The 24,698-nt window shown below is 38.8% G+C and overlaps 1 protein-coding gene across 9 annotated transcripts in view; it reads right to left on the reverse strand.

Moving 5' to 3' along the window:
- The window catches only part of slc8a3 (solute carrier family 8 member 3), a 162,384-nt gene that overhangs the window by 17,491 nt on the left and 120,195 nt on the right, over positions 1-24,698 (reverse strand). For 5 of the 9 annotated variants that reach the window (XM_062041271.1, XM_062041269.1, XM_062041272.1 and 2 more), the window contains 2 exons: positions 9,448-9,465; positions 417-541 (listed from right to left, as the gene is read on the reverse strand). In XM_062041271.1, the coding sequence (XP_061897255.1) occupies positions 417-541; positions 9,448-9,465 (143 nt within the window). The remainder of the gene's footprint in view (positions 1-416; positions 542-9,447; positions 9,466-24,698) is intronic. The other 4 variants (XM_062041270.1, XM_062041277.1, XM_062041276.1 and 1 more) reach the window with 1 other exon arrangement.

A 24,698-nucleotide genomic window follows, 5' to 3' on the forward strand; every position in this document is an offset into this window, starting at 1 on the left:
CTACAATAACATAATAACACAATACCTTAATAACAAATTACCATGATAACACAATGCCATGATAACATGATACCACGATAACAAGATGCCTGGATACCATAATAACACAGTACCGTATTAGGACAGTTCCACGGTAACACAATAACATCATATCACCATACCATTACAAAACGATACCATAATAAGACTATACCATGATGCCTGGATACCATGATAATACAGTACTGTAGTAGGACAATTTAGATAACACAATGACATCATATCACATGATAATGCCATAATAAGACAATTTCATGACAACATAACACAATACAATAACAATATGATAGCATAATAACAATAAACAACACAATGCAAGGCGGCATCAGCTGCTCAACCTTCATTAACACAAAATGAAGCACCTTCCTCTTCCTCACCTTAAACTCGTACGACTCTTCGATGATCACCTCCATCTTGGAATGCTCCCCCAAGACCGGCTTCCCCATCTCAGCGATGCGCTTTGCTTCCTCCTCGCTCGACGTCAACTTCCTGTCGGGAACATCTGAGCACGCAGAGAAAGAAAACACGTTTTTAACAAACTAAATGAACAGTCAAGATTTATGTTCATCGTCATCATCGTCACGTTTGTCTAAAAGCAGGTTCCTGCCAATTTACACATTTAAAATGTCAATTCAAATCATTTGAAGAATCGGCACGTTGATATGGAATCACACAAAGTGGAATAGTGAAATTATTTTCACCGTATTTTTCGGAGTATAAGTCGTTCCGGAGTATAAGTCGCACCGGCCGAAAATGCATAATAAAGAAGGAAAAAAACATATATAAGTCGCACTGGAGTATAAATCGCATTTTTGGGGGAAATGTATTTGATAAAAGCCAACACCAAGAATAGACATTTGAAAGGCAATTTAAAATAAATAAAGAATAGTGAACAACAGGCTGAATAAGTGTACGTTATATGACGCATAAATAACCAACTGAGAACGTGCCTGGTATGTTAACGTAACATATTATGGTAAGAGTCATTCAAATAACTATAACATATAGAACATGCTATATGTTTACCAAACAATCTGTCACTCCTAATCGCTAAATCCCATGAAATCTTATACGTCTAGTCTCTTACGTGAATGAGCTAAATAATATTATTTGATATTTTACGGTAATGTGTTAATAATTTCACACATAAGTCGCTCCTGAGTATAAGTCGCACCCCCGGCCAAACTATGAAAAAAACTGCGATTTATAATCCGAAAAATACGGGATACCGTCTTTTTCGGATTATAAATCGCAGTTTTTTTCATCCGAAAAATACTCTTTTTTTACTCCGTGTTTGTTATTTTGCAGTTTTATACAATATAGGCGACATTTATAAACCCTCGGTTACATTACAACATGTCATCACTTCCGATCTTAGCGTTTTCAAAATAAGAGCTCAAGGCATATACCGTATAACAGCGTATAACAGGAACTTAACATCACAAAGAGGAAAGCCCATAAAAATAAGTTACATAATGTTAACATTAGCATGCTAACAGTCAGCATGTGAACAGTTTGTGTCACGCACCAAATTTTATATGACAATCAAGTATTCCGCTGCAAACTTGTCTAAAAAAAGGTAGCATGCTAACTTTTTTGCGGTTACAGTTAGCACGTTATAGGTAGCATACTAATGTTAGCATGCTCACAGTTAGCACGTGTCAAAAACAAATTTGAAAGTTAGATTAAATCAAATTAAATTGTGTTTCATAGATGCTACCTGTTGCCCGGTTAGCATGCTAACATTAGCATGCTAACATTAGCATGCTAACAGTCAGCATGTGAACAGTGTGTGTCAAGCACCGAATTTTATGACAATCAAGTTTTCCGCTGCAAACTTGTCTAAAAAAAGGTAGCATGCTAACGTTAGCATGCTAACTTATTTGCAGTTACAGTTAGCATGTTATAGGACTAAGGTGAATGGCTGCGAAATTAGACAATGCTTTTGTTCTTTAATAATAGACAAAAAACATTTTCTGTAATTGAGGTATAATGTAAACATAATGTTCATATTAATAATTTTTCTATGACCCCCAAAAGGGACAAGCGGTAGAAAATGGATGGATATTTAAATCAGTCATGTATGGAAAACAACTTTTCATATTACGCGAGGCCCCTGAAACCATCCATCCATCCATCCATTTTCTACCGCTTGTCCCTTTTGGGGTTGCGGGGGGGTGCTGGAGCCTATCTCAGCTGCATTCGACCAATATTTTATTATTCTAGTATTGATGATTATGACATGAATATTAATATCACAAACACTTGCGTATGTCTGCTGGTATAGCATACATAATAATAATAATAATAATACGTGTGAGGGGAGCAGAGTGTCTGCTTCCCTAGGTGATGCAACATGTCCGTCTCCATGGCAACTGTCTGCAAAATAAGCACGTTGCTGGCGCGCGGCACACTTTGTCGGAATCGGGCTCACTTTTTGAGGACCGAAAAAAAAGAAAAAAAGATTCCCGTGTGTGTTGAAAAAGAAAGTTCCTGAAGGCCCGCATGACACCAAAAGTCACACGAGCTGCGGAAACCCACACGCACTCAGCGCTGTCCGAGTGGATCAGGGAGGAAGTGCGTGGCGCCTCCGAGAGGCTTCCCATCATGCACGGCGTGTGACGCCCCCACTGAGGCACCTTGTCTTCATCCTCCACCAACACACTCGCCATCAAATATTAACAACGCCATTAAACATCACAGCCAAGTCCCCTCTGACACACACACACACACACACACACACACACACACACACACACACACACACACACACACACACACACACACACACACACACACACACACACACACACACACACACACACACACACACACACACACACACACATACTGGTAATCATTTAGAATGGGAACCAAGTTGGTTTGACAAAAACAGACTATCGTTGAATCTTAGTAAAACTAAAATAATGCTATTTGGTAATAGTAGAAGAGAAAGTCAAACACAAATACAAATAGACGGAATAGAAATTGAAAGAGTAAACAAAACCAAATTTCTAGGTATAATGATTGATGATAAATTGAACTGGAAATCTCACGTAAAAAATATACAACATAAAGTTGCAAGAAACACGTCAATAATGAATAAAGCAAAACATGTTCTAGACCAAAAATCCCTTCATATTCTCTACTGCTCGCTAGTGTTACCATATCTGAGCTACTGTGTAGAAATATGGGGAAATAATTACAAAAGTACACTTCATTCATTAACGGTGTTACAAAAAAGATCAGTTAGAATAATACATAATGTTGGATATAGAGAACATACAAACCCTTTATTTATTGAATCAAAAATACTGAAATTCCACGACATAGTGAATTTGCAAACAGCTAAAATTATGCACAAAGCAAACTATAACCTGCTACCCAAGAATATACAACAATTCTTCTCAAAAAAAGAGGAGAAATATAATCTTAGAGAAAAACGTAACTTAAAACATTTGTATGCACGTACAACACTTAAGACCTTCAGTATATCAGTATGTGGAATGAAATTATGGAATGGATTAAGCAAAGCAATCAAACAATGTACTAATATGATCCACTTCAAGAAACTCTTCAAACTTAAAGTGTTTACAAAGTACAAAGAAGAAGAACCATGACAAACATTCTCAATTTATTTCATCCATTCATTCAGTCATTCTTAAAGTAATCTTACTTATCTCATCATATGAAATATGACTTACTTCACCAATTATTATTATTAAATTCTTACTATTATTTATTTATTTATTTTTATTGTGATTACTTATGGAGTTTATTGTGAATAAATTAAGAACAGGAAGTGAACAAAAAGTTTTAGCAACTGTTATGTAAAGAAAAGGGGTAGGATTAAATAAGCTCTGCTTCTTCCTACTCCTTTTCGAACATGTTGAAAAGAGAAACTGGAAATTGTGATGTATCATGTTGTATGCTTGCATGTTCGAAATAAACTCAAACTCAACTCAACTCAACTCAACTCAACTCAAGTTCATGACTTGTGGGGACCACCCTTTCTACAGGTTGTGGAGGCATAAAAAAATGAGGTAAACTGGCCACTGCCCAGTTAGCTCATACACGTCTTTAAATCTCTGGATTGATGAAGTAATGTGCTGATCATTCTTACTGGGGACCCTGGGGGAAAAAGAGTTCATATGGTTCATGGGGACCAAATTTAAATAATTTTGCATAATTCACACACATTTGTTTGTGACTACTGAGGACCATTTAAAAGAAATGGATCAGAATGGATCTGACTATCATTTGGCTCAAAATGTTTCCCTTTACGGTACCGGTCCGTGGATCGATTGGTACCGGGCCGCAAAAGAATAAAAAAAAAAATAGAAAAATTTGATGAAAATGTTTTATTTATTTAATTAAATCCACATAAAAAACACAAGATACACTTACAATTACTGCACCAACCCAAAAAACCTCCCTCCCCCATTTACACTCATTCACACAAAAGGGTTGTTTCTTTCTGTTATTAATATTCTGGTTCCTACATTATATATCAATATATATCAATACAGTCTGCAGGGATAAGTCCGTAAGCACACATGATTGTATTTATTTATGACAAAAAAAATAAAATATAATTTTTATTTTTATTTTATTTATCTATTTTTTTAAATTAAATCAACATAAAAAACACAAGATACTCTTACAATTAGTGCACCAACCCAAAAAATCCTTCCTCCCCCATTCACACTCATTCACACAAAAGGGTTGTTTCTTTCTGTTATTAATATTCTGGTTCCTACATTATATATCAATATATATCAATACAGTCTGCAGGGATACAGTCCGTAAGCACACATGATTGTATTTTTTTATGACAAAAAAATTAATAAATAAAAAATCCCCCGGTCTGTGGGACAAATTTTCAAGTGTTGACCGCAGTTACAAAAAGGTTGGGGACCACTGCTTTAGGAGACCTGTTTTTTTTGTCCCCATCTTGTTTAAAATTCCTCATCTTTTTTTACTGCAAGATTAAAAGATGGCTCTCGTCACAATTTAGGAGGATTGTGCACAAAAAGTAATGCATTCCATGCGGTTACTGTATTTTTCGGAGTATAAGTCGCACCGGCCGAAAATGCATAATAAAGAAGGAAAAAAACATATATAAGTCGCACAGGAGTATAAGTCGCATTTTTGGGGGAATTTATTTGATAAAACCCAACACCAAGAATAGACATTTGAAAGGCAATTTAAAATAAATAAAGAATAGTGAACAACAGGCTGAATAAGTGTACGTTATATGAGGCATAAATAACCAACTGAGAACGTGCCTGGTATGTAAACGTAACATATTATGGTAAGAGTCATTCAAATAACTATAACATATAGAACATGCTATACGTTTACCAAACAATCTGTCACTCCTAATCGCTAAATCCCATGAAATCTTATACGTCTAGTCTCTTACGTGAATGAGCTAAATAATATTATTTGATATTTTACGCTAATGTGTTAATAATTTCACACATAAGTCGCTCCCGAGTATACACTACCGTTCAAAAGTTTGGGGTCACATTGAAATGTCCTTATTTTTGAAGGAAAAGCACTGTACTTTTCAATGAAGATAACTTTAAACTAGTCTTAACTTTAAAGAAATACACTCTATACATTGCTAATGTGGTAAATGACTATTCTAGCTGCAAATGTCTGGTTTTTGGTGCAATATCTACATAGGTGTATAGAGGCCCATTTCCAGCAACTATCACTCCAGTGTTCTAATGGTACAATGTGTTTGCTCATTGGCTCAGAAGGCTAATTGATGATTAGAAAACCCTTGTGCAATCATGTTCACACATCTGAAAACGGTTTAGCTCGTTACAGAAGCTACAAAACTGACCTTCCTTTGAGCAGACTGAGTTTCTGGAGCATCACATTTGTGGGGTCAATTAAACGCTCAAAATGGCCAGAAAAAGAGAACTTTCATCTGAAACTCGACAGTCTATTCTTGTTCTTAGAAATGAAGGCTATTCCACAAAATGGTTTGGGTGACCCCAAACTTTTGAACGGTAGTGTAAGTCGCACCCAAACTATGAAAAAAACGGCGACTTACAGTCCGAAAAATACGGTAAATATGACATGATGCTCAGAATACAGCACTACAGCTGTCCTCTTATAGGAAGTTTCACCACTTAAATGTTAAAGCACATCCTGCATCTTCTGTGACATTTGTGTGGACATGAAATTTCGAGCTAATGCAACGAAATTTCGTTTTTATCTGTATTGTAAAGTTCAAATTTGAATGACAATAAAAAGGAAGTCTAAGTCTATTACTGAAAACTGCTATTTAGCAGTAATGAAGTTGTCTGCAACTCCAACTACCATATATAAAAGGATTGAAAATTCTGAATGTGAATTATACTTTAAGGTAATAATGTTTTATAATCATGCTGTATGAAAATGTCATCCTAAGGAACACTAAACCAGATTTTGTTTTTGGAAGAATATATTAGTTTTAACTAAGGATGGATACCATACAGAATCACAGTACTATTAATGCCAGGATAACAAATGTTTCACTTTTCACTTAGGCATCTTCAGAATGGATCTGACTATCATTTAAAAAGGTTTCCCTTTAGGGACCTGTTTTTTGTCCCCATACTGTCAGGTCTACGGAGCCTCTAAAGGGACATGGGGGAATATTTTTTTAAAATATATATATATATTTTTTTTTTTTTTAGACGTGTATCTCGTGCGCACGAGAAACTTTTTATAAAGTTTAAAAAAAAAAAATTATAATTTTGTATTTTTTATTTTTTAGACATGTATCTTGTGTGCACGAGAAACATGTCTAAAAAAAATATATATATAGTTTTTTTTTTCCCCCCCATGTCCCTTTAGGGCAGGGGTGGGCAATTAATTTTTACCGGGAGCCGCATGAGCAACCCGAGCACTGCTGGAGGGCCACATCGACAATATTTCAATTAAATTTTGCTCAATATTATTTTTGATATATACCGTATGATAAATAATAATAATAATAATTAATAATAATATTAATACTTCAACATAGTGTGTGTAACAGCATTCCTTGACTAATACAAATAAATTAACTTTAATAATAAATGACAGTAAAATAAGCACACGTATGACTGAGGAGTCATAGTGTAACTTTGTGTGGTGTTTGAGTTGTCCGACTTTTTGTGTGGCCATAAACGCACCAGTGGTTTAGTGCTATGCGTGTTGGTGACAGATGACAAGTTGGTTTTGGTCTGGTTTGTACGGCAGAAAATGACTAGTTTTTCGAGATAGAATTGTTTTACTCATGTTTTTGGTGTGGTTATGTCCGAATATAAACAGTTTTGTTCAATAAAGTGATCAATATAATTCCTGTCCTCGAAGCATCTCGATAGACGTTACAATAATTGAACGGTGTTCAATTGAACGGTGTTGACGAACACCGTTAGGGCCGCTTGTTGTCACTGTCACTCAAAGTTGCATTGCAAAATTACATAGAATAAATATGTTTATTTTGTTTATAATTCAGATGGGATTTGATTTGGTGCGCGGCATATATTTGCTGTGCGCAGGGACGCTTGAGCAGTGCGCAATTGCGCAGGCACGCACCTTAGAGGGAACGTTGCTTGGCAGTCCATGTCTTGTTGGAAACACGCCATTCGTCATCAACTTTTCTCTTTTTAGCGTCTCGGGTGTGAACCGTGCATCACTTGTCGCTGCATGTGCACCTTCACTCGCAGGTTACACACGGACACACGCCCATAAATAATACTTTTCAAAATAAAAGCAGCACAGTTGTATTGCGCGCACGACATAGATGTTTTTTCAACTTTATTTTGTAATTTGCGATTGCAGCTGTTCACATTCACTCACAATCACGCACACGCATACGTCCACACGGAAGTAATACAAATAACGATTTTCAAAACAAAAGCAGCACCGTTGTATTGCACACTCGACATAGATACTTTTTAAAATGTATTTTGTAATTTATAATTGGCCTCACGCGGGCCGGACAAGGACGCACAAAGGGCCGGATGCGGCCCGCGGGCCGCAGAATGCCCAGGTCTGCTTTAGGGGCTCCGTAGAGGTCCCCTAAAGGTGACTGTGTAAACAGAGCAATGTCCCCATTAAGTAAGCATTGCCAGAACACACACACACACACACACACACACACACACACACACACACACACACACACACACACACACACACACACACAGTCTTAAATCAATTACACAGCAATTCCACGTCTTGTTTAAAATTCCTCATCCTTTCACGGCAAGATTAAAAGATGGCTCTCGTCCCAATTTAGGAGGATTGTGCACAAAAAGTAATGCATTCCATGCGGTTAGTCAAAATCGGGCTGGTAAACACTTCAACTCGTGCGATTAATCACCCAAAATGATAGCATTAATCATGTGTATACGCAGATTATGGTTAGAGTGTCCGCCCTGAGATCGGTAGGTCGTGAGTTCAAACCCCGGCCGAGTCATACCAAAGACTATAAAAATGGGACCCATTACCTCCCTGCTTGGCATTCAGCATCAAGGGTTGGAATTGGGGGTTAAATCACCAAATATGATTCCCGGGCGCGTCCACTGCTGCTGCTCACTGCTCCCCTCACCTCCCAGGGGGTGATCAAGGGTGATGGGTCAAACGCAGAGAATCATTTCGCCACACCTAGGGTGTGTGTGTGACAATCATTGGTACTTTAACTTTAACTTATTAATCACACAGTTTATTTATGTTAGCAGTGCACTAAACTGTCATCTAAACTGCTCAGTGGCCTAGTGGTTAGAGTGTCCGCCCTGAGATCGGTAGGTCGTGAGTTCAAACCCCGGCCGAGTCATACCAAAGACTATAAATATGGGACCCATTACCTCCCTGCTTGGCACTCAGCATCAAGGGTTGGAATTGGGGGGTTAAATCACCAAAATGATTCCCGGGCGCGGCCACCGCTGCTGCTCACTGCTCCCCTCACCTCCCAGGGGGTGAACATGGGGATGGGTCAAATGCAGAGAATAATCTCACCACACCTACTGTGAGTGTGACAATCATTGGTACTTTTTACCTATGACAGCCCTAATTAAAACACATCAACAACGGGTATATTTAAGACCCATTTTCCAATTCCAATCACTTCATTTGCATGAAAGACATCTTATCCAGGCACAAAAAATATTAATCTTCGAAATAGTTGAGGTTTAAATCCATGACTTTATTCTGCTTCTCTTGCGCCTGTCATATCTGTATGGACTCATGCTCATGGTAATCAGTTTGATGTCAAACCCGATGCTCATTAGTGCGCTTCTATCCGTCTGAGCTGTACTTATCACATTTCATCAACACACATTGTTTTCATTACAACCACGCCGCACAACAAAAACCTCACACACACACACGATGCAAATGGGGGGGAGGGCAGGGACTTACCGTGGGCCAGCAGCATGGCTGAAGACACGACAAGAAGACATGAAGAAAAATGAGAGAAAATATAAATGAATGGATGAAGGAGAAGGTCGAACGAGGACACAAACAGCAGCAGTAATCAATATACTTATATATTTATTTCTAATTTATCACCCTGCAGGAGCAGACCAATCAGCTCATTTTTAACACACACACACACACACACACACACTCTCGTATTTGTTACCTTCTTGAGACCTCCGAAAAATGCCTACCTCTTTAGGACCACCCTAATACTATATACATACTAGGGATGTCCAATAATGGCTTTTTGCCGATATCCGATATTGTCCAACTCTTTAATTACCGATACCGATATCAACCGATACCGATATCAACCGATATATGCAGTCGTGGTATTAACACATTATTATGCCTAATTTGGACAACCAGGTATGGTGAAGATAAGGTACTTTTTAAAAAAAATAAATAAAATAAGATAACCAAATTAAAAACATTTTCTTGAATAAAAAAGAAAGTAAAACAATACAAAAACAGTTACATAGAAACTAGTAATTAATGAAAATGAGTAAAATTAACTGTTAAAGGTTAGTACTATTAGTGGACCAGCAGCACGCACAATCATGTGTGCTTACGGACTGTATCCCTTGCAGACTGTATTGATATATATTGATATATAATGTAGGAACCAGAATATTGATAACAGAAAGAAATGGGGGGAGGGAAGTTTTTTGGGTTGGTGCACTAATTGTAAGTGTATCTTGTGTTTTTTATGTTGATTTAATAAAAAAAAAAAAAAAAAAAAAAAAAACCCGATACAGATAATAAAAAACCGATACCGATAATTTCCGATATTACATTTTAACACATTTATCGGCCGATAATATCGTCAGGCCGATATTATCGGACATCCCTAATACATACTATGTAAATATTAAAAAAAACTTGTGCAAAAATGAGTTGGAATCTCACAAGAAAAAAAGGTCACAATTTCACAAGAAAAACTTAGAATTTGGGCAGTATTATAACAAAAGTCGTCATTTCAATCAACGCAAGTCAAAATTTTACAAGAAAAACTGACTATTTGTGCAATATTATGATAAAATTTGGAATTTCACTCAATAACAGTCGCAATTTTACAAACCCCGTTTCCATATGAGTTGGGAAATTGTGTTAGATGTAAATATAAATGGAATACAATGATTTGCAAATCATTTTCAACCCATATTCAGTTGAATATGCTACAAAGACAACATATTTGATGTTCAAACTGATAAAAAAATTTTTTTTTGCAAATAATCATTAACTTTAGAATTTGATGCCAGCAACAGCTGACAAAGAAGTTGGGAAAAGTGGCAATAAATACTGATAAAGTTGAGGAATGCTCATCAAACACTTATTTGGAACATCCCACAGGTGAACAGGCAAATTGGGAACAGGTGGGTGCCATGATTGGGTATAAAAGTAGATTCCATGAAATGCTCAGTCATTCACAAACAAGGATGGGGCGAGGGTCACCACTTTGTCAACAAATGCGTGAGCAAATTGTTGAACAGTTTAAGAAAAACCTTTCTCAACCAGCTATTGCAAGGAATTTAGGGATTTCACCATCTACGGTCCGTAATATCATCAAAGGGTTCAGGAAATCTGGAGAAATCACTGCACGTAAGCAGCTAAGCCCGTGACCTTCGATCTCTCAGACTGTACTGCATCAACAAGCGACATCAGTGTGTAAAGGATATCACCACATGGGCTCAGGAACACTTCAAAAACCCACTGTCAGTAACTACAGTTGGTCGCTACATCTGTAAGTGCAAGTTAAAACTATCCTATGCAAGGCGAAAACCGTTTATCAACAACACCCAGAAACGCCGTCGGCTTCGCTGGGCCTGAGCTCATCTAAGATGGACTGATACAAAGTGGAAAAGTGTTCTGTGGTCTGACGAGTCCACATTTCAAATTGTTTTTGGAAACTGTGTACGTCGTGTCCTCCGGACCAAAGAGGAAAAGAACCATCCGGATTGTTATAGGCGCAAAGTAGAAAAGCCAGCATGTGTGATGGTATGGGGGTGTATTAGTGCCCAAGACATGGGTAACTTACACATCTGTGAAGGCGCCATTAATGCTGAAAGGTACATACAGGTTTTGGAGCAACATATGTTGCCATCCAAGCAACGTTACCATGGACGCCCCTGCTTATTTCAGCAAGACAATGCCAAGCCACGTGTTACATCAACGTGGCTTCATAGTAAAAGAGTGCGGGTACTAGACTGGCCTGCCTGTAGTCCAGACCTGTCTCCCATTGAAAATGTGTGGCCCATTATGAAGCCTAAAATAGCACAAGGGAGACCCCCGGACTGTTGAACAACTTAAGCTGTACATCAAGCAAGAATGGGAAAGAATTCCACCTGAGAAGCTTCAAAAATGTGTCTCCTCAGTTCCCAAACGTTTACTGAGTGTTGTTAAAAGGAAAGGCCATGCAACACAGTGGTGAACATGCCCTTTCCCAACTACTTTGGCACGTGTTGCAGCCATGAAATTCTAAGTTAATTATTATTTGCAAAAAAAAAAAAAAAGTTTATGAGTTTGAACATCAAATATCTTGTCTTTGTAGTGCATTCAATTGAATATGGGTTGAAAAGGATTTGCAAATCATTGTATTCCGTTTATATTTACATCTAACACAATTTCCCAACTCATATGGAAACGGGGTTTGTACAAGAAAAGCTTAAAATTTGGGCAATTTTATAAAAAGAGTCGTAATTTTACGCGACAAAAGTCACAATTTTATAAGAGAACTTTAACATTTTGGCGATATTATAATAATAATTGGAATTTTACTTGGCAAAATTATGACAAGTCATCATTTTACTCAAAAAATGTAACTATTTTACAAGAACAACAAAACTATTGGCAATATTGTGATACAAGTCAGAATTTATGTCCTAACTTGTCCTGTGGTCTCAAGAAGGGTAGAAATACAAGAACACACACACACACACACACACACACACACACACACACACACACACACACACACACACACACACACACACGCACACACACACACACACACGTAGTGCCAGACAAACAATAGTAATAGTGAAGATAAGGCAGAGGGACATAATTGAAGTGTGTGTGTGTGTTATCAGCATGCAGCCTAATCACAGCTGTCTTGTTAAACAAAACAAGCGCACCTCACCGACACAGCTGGTCTTATGAGTCACAGCGTGGACGCTAATAGCGGCCAACAATCAGGCCTGGTGGACGTGCATGAAGGTAAGGTGAGGATTAGCAATCAGCTAGAGTGCAACTTTAAAGGGTAACTGCACTTTTTTTGTAATTTATTTTGCCCTTCATTCACAATCCTTATGTAAAATAAGAACATGTTTTTCTTTATTTTATTCATTCTAAGTCGTAAAATACGGCAAGTACGAGTTGGATAACAAAACCCGAGAAAAAAAACAACCAAAAAGTGCCAACAATACTCCATTTACATCTTTATATTAGCGATATTGTTATTATAAGTGCTAACGCAGACAGACAAACAATTTTTAGCGGCACCGTGATCAGAGGGGGATTTTGAACCGGTGAGCTGCTGCATCACCTCAGAAATGGTGAAAGTTAATTCTAGATTATAAATCCTGTCTCTCACCTGGATAGCAGAAGGTTCCGTCACGTATTGTGCGTACTGGACCTGCTTTGCATAATATATGTGACCACTCCTTTTAGAGGCGGCCTCAGTAATGTTGACTAGGGAACTCCTGAATAAATAGAGGGACGCGGGAGCTGAACCTTAGAGCGTAGGGCGAGACTGTGACTAAGTGTGCAGCTCCATGCGTTCTCCTCATGAGCTAAATTGAACTCTGTCTCTGTATGGTTCCTTGCTTCTTGTCTGATTAATAGATGTCATCAGTGTTTGAACCTGACAGTTTAGCACTTAGCAATACTGCTACACGATGCTTAGCGTTTCACTAAAGCTGGATCTGTTTAAAGGCCTACTGAAATGAATTTTTTAAATTTAAACGGGGATAGCAGATCCATTCTATGTGTCACACTTGATCATTTCGCGATATTGCCATATTTTTGCTGAAAGGATTTAGTAGAGAAAATCGACGATAAAGTTCGCAACTTTTGCTCGCTGATAAAAAAAGCCTTGCCTGTACCGGAAGTAGCGTGACGTCACAGGAGCTAGTATTCCTCACAATTCCCCGTTGTTTACAATGGAGCGAGAGATTCGGAGCGACAAAGCGACGATTACCCCATTAATTTGAGCGAGGATGAAAGATTCGTAGATGAGGAACGTTACAGTGAAGGACTCGAGAGGCAGCGATGGACGTATCTTTTTTCGCTCTGACCGTAACTTAGGTACAAGCTGGCTCATTGGATTCCACACTCTCTCCTTTTTCTATTGTGGATCACGGATTTGTATTTTAAACCACCTCGGATACTATATCCTCTTGAAAATGAGAGTCGAGCACGCGAAATGGACATTTAAAGTGACTTTTATCTCAACGACAATACATCGGTGACACACTTAGCTACTGAGCTAACGTGATAGCATCGTTCTCAAATGAAGATAGAAACAAAAGAAATAAACCCCTGACTGGAAGGATAGACAAAAGATCAACAATACTATTAAACCATGTACATGTAACTACACGGTTAAAAATTCTCAGCCTGGTAAGGCTTAACAATGCTGTTGCTAACGACGCCAAGGCTAATTTAGCAACTTAGCAACCGGACCTCACAGAACTATGATAAAAACATTAGCTCTCCACCTACGCCAGTCAGCTCTCATCTTCCCATCAACAGCCGTGCTCACCTGCGTTCCAGCGATCGACGGCGCGACGAAGGACTTCATCCGTGGGTTTGGCGGCAAGCATCGGCTAGGCGTAGTAAGTAGTCCTTGTTGTGTTGCTGTAAGTATTGTACTTAGCCGCTAATACACCGATCGATCCCACCTACAACGTTCTTCTTTGCAGCCTCCATTGTTCATTAAACAAATTGCAAAAGATTCACCAACACAGATGTCCAGAATACTGTGGAATTTTGTCGAAGAAAACAAGAGGTTTTTGTATCGGGTCGATGGGGTACAACGACTTCCGTGGATTTTGTGACGTCACGCGCATAAATCATATCCAAAGGAGTTTTTCAACCGGAAGTGTGGCAGGAATTTTAAAATTGCACTTTATAAGTTAACCCGGCCGTATTGGCATGTGTTTCAATGTTAAGATTTCATCGTTGATATATAAACTATCAGACTGCGTGGTCGGTAGTAGTGGGTTTTAATAGGCCTTTAAAACACAGTTTCTAAAACTTGGGAGATCATCCTCCGTATATCCAGGCTCAAAAATATAAGGTTCTGGATCGGTATTTGTCCCAAAGTAGTCTTGGTTGTCTCTCAGCGAGTCTGCAGTGAGGAGTAGTGTCGTTGAAGGGAAAAGCAAAGGTGACGCATCTGTGAAGGAACACGCCGCCGTATGCTTAAAATCAGCAAAATGTGCAAATGTTAGAGAGCAACTCCCATTGGCTCCATTGGTAGCTGACTTTTGCTTACATTTATTTACTAGTTAGTGTCACGGCGAGGTTGCAGTTTTGCTGCAAGGTTCGTTCCCCCGGGATGAAAACGGACAACTCAGGACAGGACTTGCAGGTAGGAACGTGATTTATTCTTGAGAAGTCAAGGAGGTACAAAAAACAGGAAACAAGCCGACGGAAAAATGTGCCGATCGCACTGGAATCTATCGCTACCACTTAGGCATAGACTCAAGACAAGGAGTACTCACGTAACAGGAGCATGAAGCAAACAAAGAAGCCAGGCCGACTGACTGGAAAAGGCAGGCTTAAATACTGCCTCTGATTAGTGCTCGAGAAACAGGTGAGCGTCCTGAACACCAATCAGAGGCAGGTGAAAATAATAAGTAGCCATGGTAACCAATGTTCCCTCTAATTTGTGTGTAAGCAAACGCACAAACACCCTGAGCATTCAGTGGAATACAGACGTGCACACTGTGGCCATACCAGCAGCACATCTGTCTCAAACCTGACATAACAATTTAAATGTCTTATTATTATAATCAAGTGACTAGTCAATTTCAAGAGATTATTTTCTAATATATGTGATTTGGCCCACTTAGATATTGTTTTTTTTTTTTAAATTTATGCCTGGGTGGGGGTCCTGCTTTGGAAAGATTATATTATATATTAAAAAAAAAAAAAAATTTTTATTTTTTTTTTACATAAATAAATCATGTGTGCTTACGGACTGTATCCCTGCAGACTGTATTGATCTATATTGATACATAATGTATATATTGTGTTTTTTATGTTGATTTCATTAAAAAAAAAAAAAAAAAAAATTATTTTTTAAATTTCTTGTGCGGCCCGGTACCAATCGGTCCGCGGACCGGTACCGGGCCGCGGCCCGGTGGTTGGGGACCACTGCCTTAGAGGGAACGTTGATGGTAACTATAAACAAACTCAAGGGTGCACAACAACAGGAACTAAGGGAGTCCAAAACCAGCAGAAAGTAACAAAAACATGATCCGGGCCACGGATCATGACAGTTAGAATGCATAAAAAAATAAAATCATATGTGTGCTTGTCTTACATAAGGATTGTGAATGATAGGCAAATTCCTAAAAAAAAGGGTAGCCACCAATAATCATATGAGTAAAGTCAGTTCATGTTCTCGCTCTAGAAAATAAGAAATATAAACCCTAAAATCGGAGTACGTCATCACGGGAAGCCTCGCCGAGTACGGGAGGAAGTTCTTACAGGCCTGCTTTCATGTCTTCGCCCTCTGGGTAGCCAGCTTGCGTATGAATATTTCATGCTGTGTATTTATATAATGTCGCTCCTAATTGAGCATGTTTACTAGAAAAAGGGTCCGTTTTGTCGAAGGAACCGTGAGATAAAAGAGGAACAACGTGACGCACGTTTCAGCATTTTATTCCATTTAGCATGAACGTTGTGCAGCATTATCGTGTAAACATGTGTTTGCGGCACAGTGAACAAATATTGGTAATGTCATCTTCGGTTATCTTTTTTTTTTCTTCATTTTTTCACGCCCCTCCCAAATTGAAATATGATTGAGAACCTTATACTATTCATTTTTTATGTATTTCCCCGTACAAACCATTCTATTGGTTGCTGCTATGCCAAATGTTAGAATAATTGTGTCTAAGTTATCACAAAACTTTGTGTTTCAATTAGTTGAAACACAACTAATTTTTTGTGTTTCAGGTTTGTCGAGCAGACAAAACCTGTCTTTGATCCGACCAAACAAAAGGCTTATAAAACTCCACTGTGTAGGGTGGGAAGCAACATGAAGGTGTTCTGTTTCTTTCATGTATTTTAAAGGCCTACTGAAATGATTTTTATTTATTTAAAGGGGGATAGCAGATCCATTCTATGTGTCATACTTGATCATTTTGCGATATTGCCATATTTTTGCTGAAAGGATTTAGTATAGAACAACGTCGATAAAGTTCTCAACTTTTGGTCTCTGATAAAAAAAATACTTGCCCCTACCGGAAGTAGCGTGACGTTGTCAGTTGTTCACTCCCTCATATTTTCCTATTGTTTTCAACGCAGCTAGAGCTATTCGGACCATTACCCCATTAATTTGAGCGAGGATGAAAGATTCGTGGACGAGGAACGTTAGAGTGACGGACTAGAATGCAGTGAAATACATATTTTTTTTCGCTCTGACCGTAACTTAGGTACAAGCTGACTCATTGGATTCCACACTCTCTCCTTTTTCTATTGTGGATCATGGATTTGTATTTTAAACCACCTCGGATACTATATCCTCTTGAAAATGAGAGTCGAGAACGCAAAATGGACATTTAAAGTGACTTTTATCTCCACGACAATACATCGACGAACCTCATGCTAATTAGCATGAGCTAACGTGATAGCATCTGTCTCAAATGCAGATAGAAACAAAATAAATAAATCCCTGACTGGAAGGATGGACAGAAGATCAACAATACTATTAAACCATGGACATGTAAGTACACGGTTAATAGATCTCAGCCTGGCAAAGCTTAACAATGCTGTTGCTAACGACGCTAAGGCTGACTTAGCAACTTAGAAACCGGACCTCACAGAGTTATGATAAAAACATTAGCACTCCACCTACGCCAGCCAGCCCTCATCTGCCCAGCTCATCAACACCCGTGCTCACCTGCGTTCCAGCGATCGACGGCGCGACGAAGGACTTCACCCGATCATCCGTGCGGTGGCCGGTTAGCATCGGCTAGCGCGTCTGCTATCCAAGTGAGTAATCCTTGTTGTGTTGCTACAGCCAGCCGCTATACACCGATCCCACCTACAACGTTCTTCTTTGCAGCTTTCATTGTTCATTAAACAAATTGCAAAAGATTCACCAACACAGATGTCCAGAATACTGTGGAATTATGAAATGAAAACAGAGCTTTTTTGTATTGTATTCAATGGGGAAGGCATACCTCTGTTCCCCGGGCTACGTCATGCGCATACGTCATCATAAATAGACGTTTTCAACCGGAAGTTTCGCAGGAAATTTAAAATTGCACTTTATAAGTTAACCCGGCCGTATTGGCATGTGTTGCACTGTTAAGATTTCATCATTGATATATAAACTATCAGACTGCGTGGTCGGTAGTAGTGGCTTTCAGTAGGCCTTTAACCAACAGAAATATATTGTTTTGACCCATGAACTACAAAGCAGAGAGGAAGCAGGACCAGACTCTCTCCTCCAGGCATACTTGCCAACCTTGAGACCTTCGAATTTGGGAGGTCGGGGGGGGGGGGGGGGGGGGGGTTGAGGTGTGGGGGCTGGGGTTTGGTGGTAGCGGGGGTGTATATTGTAGCCCGGAAGAGTTAGTGCTGCAAGGGATTCTGAGTATTTGTTCTGTCGTGTTTATGTTGTGTTACGGTGCGGATGTTCTCCCGAAATGTGTTTGTCATTCTTGTTTGGCGTGGGTTCGCAGTGTGGCGCATTTTTGTAACAGTGTTAAAGTTGTTTATACGTCCACCCTCAGTGTGACCTGTATGGCTGTTGATCAAGTATGCCTTGCAGTCACTTTCGTGTGTATGCGGAAGCCGCATACAACATGTGACTGGGCCGGCACGCTGTTTGTATGGTGAAAAAGCGGACGCGTCGAAAAATCGGGAGAAATTCGGGAGAATGGTTGCCCTGGGAGATTTTCGGGAGGGGCACTGAAATTCGGGAGTCTCCCGGAAAAATCGTGAGGGTTGGCAAGTATGCATCCAGGCGAACTTTTTTGTGGACTGTTTTGCGACCTTTTCTTTGAACTTTTTTGTGTGTAAGAGGTCATTTGGAATAATGTCCCTAAGGGCCTCTCATAGCAAAGTGTCCATGGCGTGACGTACATCGCTGGTACATCGACAAGAAGCCGGAAGGGTTACGTGATCTCTGCGACCTTCCGACATGTCACATTATGGCGGACACGATGCGACGCCAGGCTGAGACAAAACAACACGTGCCAATATTGTCAGGCTTGGACGAAGGAAGGGACTCAGATGCAGAGATGGGAGTTCTAAATAAAGCTTTTATTTTGAAAAAACTCTTTAACCTCCAGAGCAGCGAATATTCAATTACTATGAGGCAGGGCCGGCCCGTGGCATAGGCCGTATAGGCAAATGCTAAGGGCGCCGTCCATTAGGGGGCGCCACGCCAGTGCCACAAATGTTGGAGAAAAAAAAGAAAAAAAAGTTGGTACTATTATTTCTAAATACAAAAAATAATCCCACGTTAATTAAAATGCAAAGTCAAGCCTATTTAATTGAAAAATTATTTGTTACAACATTACGCCCCCTCCCCCCTTCCCCCCGCACGGTGCGCCCCCTCCCTTCCCGTATCATGACTCTTTTTGGACGTCACCACATCAAAAAATCAACACAAGATGTCAAAACGGCCAAAACTGTCAGGTGTCTAGGGAAGAAAAAAGAGAAAAAAAGAGGAGAAGAAACGAGAAAAAGACAGAGGTAGCAGGTAGGTAACGTTAGCCTACATGAAATTATTTGTCTGTTACAGAATGTGATAGTAACCTGGCTTTTTAGCATCAAGCTAATGTTACATGATTCGGCAATTGCTAATCAATAAATAGCTAGTTCTGTTTTAACGTCGGGTTAATATTGTGGAGGGGGCTAAATTGTTAAATAATGTATATAAATAATAATGTAACGTTAGGTAATTACAGTACTCCCACCTTACATTCCTCAGGGACATTTGTATTAGATCTTTTAAGCAGGTGTTTTTTGTTTACATTGTTATTGCCTTCTGGTTAGCTAATGTTTGCCCTGCAGGTAATAGTCACTTTTCCACCCCTTTATATATTAGGTATAGTTGTAAGCCTAGTTGTTAAAGTGCACATCATTAATGTTAATTAAGCAATATCACATGAGAGGGAATGCTGTTTTTTAATTTGAGCACTGCTGTGATTCGGTTAAAGATAATCATAACATAACATTCTCATATAATATGTTAATTTGCTTTCTTTAAGTAAAACAAAAGGTCAAAGACAAAGCTATTCGGTTTCTTGTGAGTATATACACTTCACTGCCGATGTGGGGGGGCGCCACCTAAAATCTTGCCTAGGGCGCCAGATTGGTTAGGGCCAGGCCTGCTATGAGGTACAAAACAGATAGCGAAAAAAGTTTCCAAAAAGGGAAAAACCAAAAATCACTTCAAAAGGAGGAAATACAAAAAATAAGACAAATTATAATTAGCACCGTATCTGCTATAAAACTTTTAACAAAAAACGCTCCAACAGGAGGAAGAAAATAAGGACTATAAAAATTACTACTCTAAATCTTATTCTAATAAATGTAAACAAAAAATCACTCAAAAACTTTGAGGAAGGAAGATCATTAGGAAAAAAATCATAACTCACCACTGCGGTTGAAAAAAAGACTAGATAACAAAAGTCGCTCTGAGGGAGGAAAAAAGTTAACTCAAAATTACAGCATGAGCAATACTGGATACAAGGAAGTAGACGTGGGACGAGGCAAGGCATGGACATGAACATGGCAGCTAGACAGGCACGAAAGCTCGAGACAATCTGGCACAGAACAAGGGGAGGCATGGGCTTATATGGAACATGAGGGTAATGGGAAACAGGTGGAAACAATCAAGGGTCAGGGATGACGTCAGACTGGTGACACAAGAGGAAGGACGCGTGATCTGAAACAAGAGGAGTTGCTTTTCAAAATAAAACATGCAAATCACAAGACAGAAAAAACCAAGACAAGACTTTCCTCACCGCGGTGTGACAAATATTTCACGTGCATACAAAAAAACACGACACGGTCACGTGACATGGCGGCGGAACAACGACGACACCTCACAGCCTCTCTCTTTCTCTCTTAGTGCCACAATCAACACTTCCATTAGAATCTATTACGCTTGCCGACTGTCGCCATGGCAACAGTTACTAGACAACAACCTCCCAGAGGCTCCCCAGCGAGGGCGATGGCGCACTGGAAGAAAAAAAAAAAAAGCGCTTGTGTCATTCCTTCTTCAACGACGCACCTGCGGTCATGTGACTTTACGCGTTTGTGGAAAGCAACGGAAGCCATGCACATTAAAGGGTGAACATGTGTCCAAACACGTTACCTGTGCAATGATTCCTTATGACGCATACACCACATGGTGGCGCTGTTGTTAAAAGTTTTCTTAAGTCAGATGGACTTAGTTTTTCCCTAAAAAGACTGACAAGCAGGTGTGTCAAATTTCATCAAGATTGGTTGAAAAACATGACAACATCTTAACAGGGACACATTATTACCTCATCAGAGAATCATGTTATCATAACATCATGTTATTATGACATCATATTGTCATGTTATCATAACATCATGATATTATAAGACTATGTCATCATAACACCATGTTATCATAACATCATGTCATTATATTATCATAACATCATGTTATTATAACAATATGTCATGTTATCATAACATGTTATTATGACGTCATATTGTCATGTTATCATAACATCATGATAAGACTATGTCATCATAACACCATGTTATCATAACATGTCATTATATTGACATAACATAATATTATAACAATATGTCATGTTATCATGCAATCATGTCATGTTATAACATAATGCTGTCATGTTATGTCCTCATGTAATCATAAAATAATGCCGTCACGTGTCATCATGTTCTCATGTAATCATGTCATCACAACATTGTCATTGTAATCATGACATCATGTTGTCATGTCATCATGTTATCATAACAATGTCATCATGTTAGCATATCAATGTCATGTCATAATACATGTTATCATAACATCATGTCATTATGTTATCATAACATCATGTTATTATATTATGTCATGTTATCAGAACATCATATTGTCATGTTATCAGAACATCATGATATTATAAGACTATGTCATCATAACACCATGTTATCATAACATCATGTCATTATGTTGTCATAACATGTTAACAATATGTCATGTTATCATAACATGTCATTATGTTATCATAACATCATTTCATTATGTTATCATAACATTACGTTATTATATTATGTCATGTTATCATAACATGATATTATAAGACTATGTCATCATAACACCATGTTATCATAACATCATGTCATTATGTTGTCATAACATGTTATTATAACAATATGTCATGTTATCATAACATCATGTCATTATGTTATCATAACATCATGTCATTATGTTATCATAACATCACGTCATTATGTTATCATAACATCATGTTATTATATTATGTCATGTTATCAGAACATCATATTGTCATGTTATCATAACATCATGATATTTTAAGACTAGGTCATCATAACACCATGTTATCATAACATCATGTCATTATGTTGTCATAACATGTGATTATAACAATATGTCATGTTATCATAACATCATGTCACTATGTTGTCATAACATGTTATTATAACAATATGTCATGTTATCATAACATCCTGCCATTATGTTATTATATTATGTCATGTTATCAGAGCATCATATTGTCATGTTATCATAACATCATGATATTTTAAGACTAGGTCATCATAACACCATGTTATCATAACATCATGTCATTATGTTGTCATAACATGTTATTATAACAATATGTCATGTTATCATAACATCATGTCATTATGTTATTATATTATGTCATGTTATCATAACATGATGATATTTTAAGACTGTCATCATAACACCATGTTATCATAACATCATGTCATTATGTTGTCATAACATGTGATTATAACAATATGTCATGTTATCATAACATCATGTCACTATGTTGTCATAACATGTTATTATAACAATATGTCATGTTATCATAACATCATGTCATTATGAAAACAAATGCAGTATTTGTGATCGATGAAACTTTCGGTGAGGTGGGTGAGCTTGACTTTATAGTCCGGAAAATACGGTAAACAAAACGTCGGCGGAAGGCAAAAATCGGTAAAAAACAAAACAAAAGCGCGTCGAAGGACTTCCGGAATTTCGCGTCCTTTCTGATTTCAATGCGTAGAAAGACACAAAAAGTGCGTTAACGCCAACACTGATCGTGTCCGCCCTGAGATCGGTAGGTTGTGAGTTCAAACCCCGGCCGAGTCATACCAAAGACTATAAAAATGGGACCCATTACCTCCCTCCTTGGCACTCAGCATCAAGGGTTGGAATTGGGGGTTAAATCACCAAAATTATTCTCGAGCGGGGCCACAGCTGCTGCTCACCGCTCCCCTCGCCTCCCAGGGGGTGGAACAAGGGGATGGGTCAAATGCTGAGGGTCATTTCACCACACCTAGTGTGTGTGTGACTATCAGCGGTGTCAGAATAATTGTATCTAAGTTATCACAACACTTTGTGTTGCCATGAGTTCCCGGCGAGAGGACAAAAGCTGTCTTTGATCCTACCACTGCGTAGGATGGGAAGCAACATGACGGTGTCGGTTTCTTTGCTGTATCGTAATCCACAGGAAGATTTTGTCTTGACCCGAGATCTACAAAGCGGAGAGGAAGCAGGACCTGACCCCCCTCCAGGCACCTTTTCTTTGAACTCCTTTGTGACCAAAGGCAGCGGCTGTTTACGACCCCCTTCCTTTAGAAACATCTGTTGCCATGTAATCAGGGAAAGTCCAAATAAAAGAGGAGGCGTACAATCTTTTGTCAGAGCGTGGTGGGAGACTGTACAAGAGTACAGCCCAGACGTTTCTCCTCAATTGAGCTCAATTGAATTCTGTCTGTTTAATTCCTTGCTTCTTGTCTTGTTTAATAGATGTCATCAATGTTTGAATCTTACAAGCGGTACTTCAACTTGAACTTTTATAACATGTTATTATATTACGTCATGTTATCATAGCGTCCTATTGCCATGTTATCGTAACATAATGTTGTCATGGTATCATGCCATGATCTCGTCATGTCATCATGTCCTCATGTAATGTCATCATAACACAATGTCATTATGATTTCATAACATAATGTCATGTTATCGTGTAATCATGTCATCATGTCAGCTATCTGGCCTACATTTGGACCGCCAGAAAACTCAGAACCCTCCTCCCAAGTCCCCCTCAACCACGGAGTGGGGGCAGGGGGCGTGATGGAGGTGGTGATAAGGAAATGAGTTAATCTGTGTCCAATTAGTACGCTAAGTGATTCAATAGAAGTCACCAAATAGGTCCTGAGGGTCCGGGATTGGACACGGCGTGGAATCCGGACGCTGTGTTCCATCTGACGAGGTGTGATGTTGCTATGCGGACTTAAACAAGGAACGTTCAAAAGACGGTAGTCACATTTAAACTTATAACGTTGGGAGTTTAACATGACATCATTATGAACAATACGTTATTGATATTATTACAGTTCTGCTACTAAAAGGTAAAGAAGTAAAAAAAAAAACATTCAGTAGCTCCAGTGGCGGGCCGTGCGTTTCCCACCTAGGCCTTCAGTGATGTCCGACTTCAATGATTACCTCTCAAAATACCGTAAATGATGTCACCACATGACCATTGCTGGAGAAATACTATACAGGAACACATTTACACCCTACTGCGCATTGAAGCACATCAACAGTGTACAAAACGGGTTATTTTCTGGCGCATTTAAAAATAAATTAAAATGCATCAGCCGTTAAAGGCCTACTGAAATGAATGTTTTTATTTAAACGGGGATGGCAGATCCATTCTATGTGTCATACTTGATCATTTCCCGATATTGCCATATTTTTGCTG

The sequence above is a fragment of the Entelurus aequoreus genome, linkage group LG03 (genome assembly GCF_033978785.1).
Source record: "Entelurus aequoreus isolate RoL-2023_Sb linkage group LG03, RoL_Eaeq_v1.1, whole genome shotgun sequence".
NCBI lineage: Eukaryota > Metazoa > Chordata > Actinopteri > Syngnathiformes > Syngnathidae > Entelurus > Entelurus aequoreus.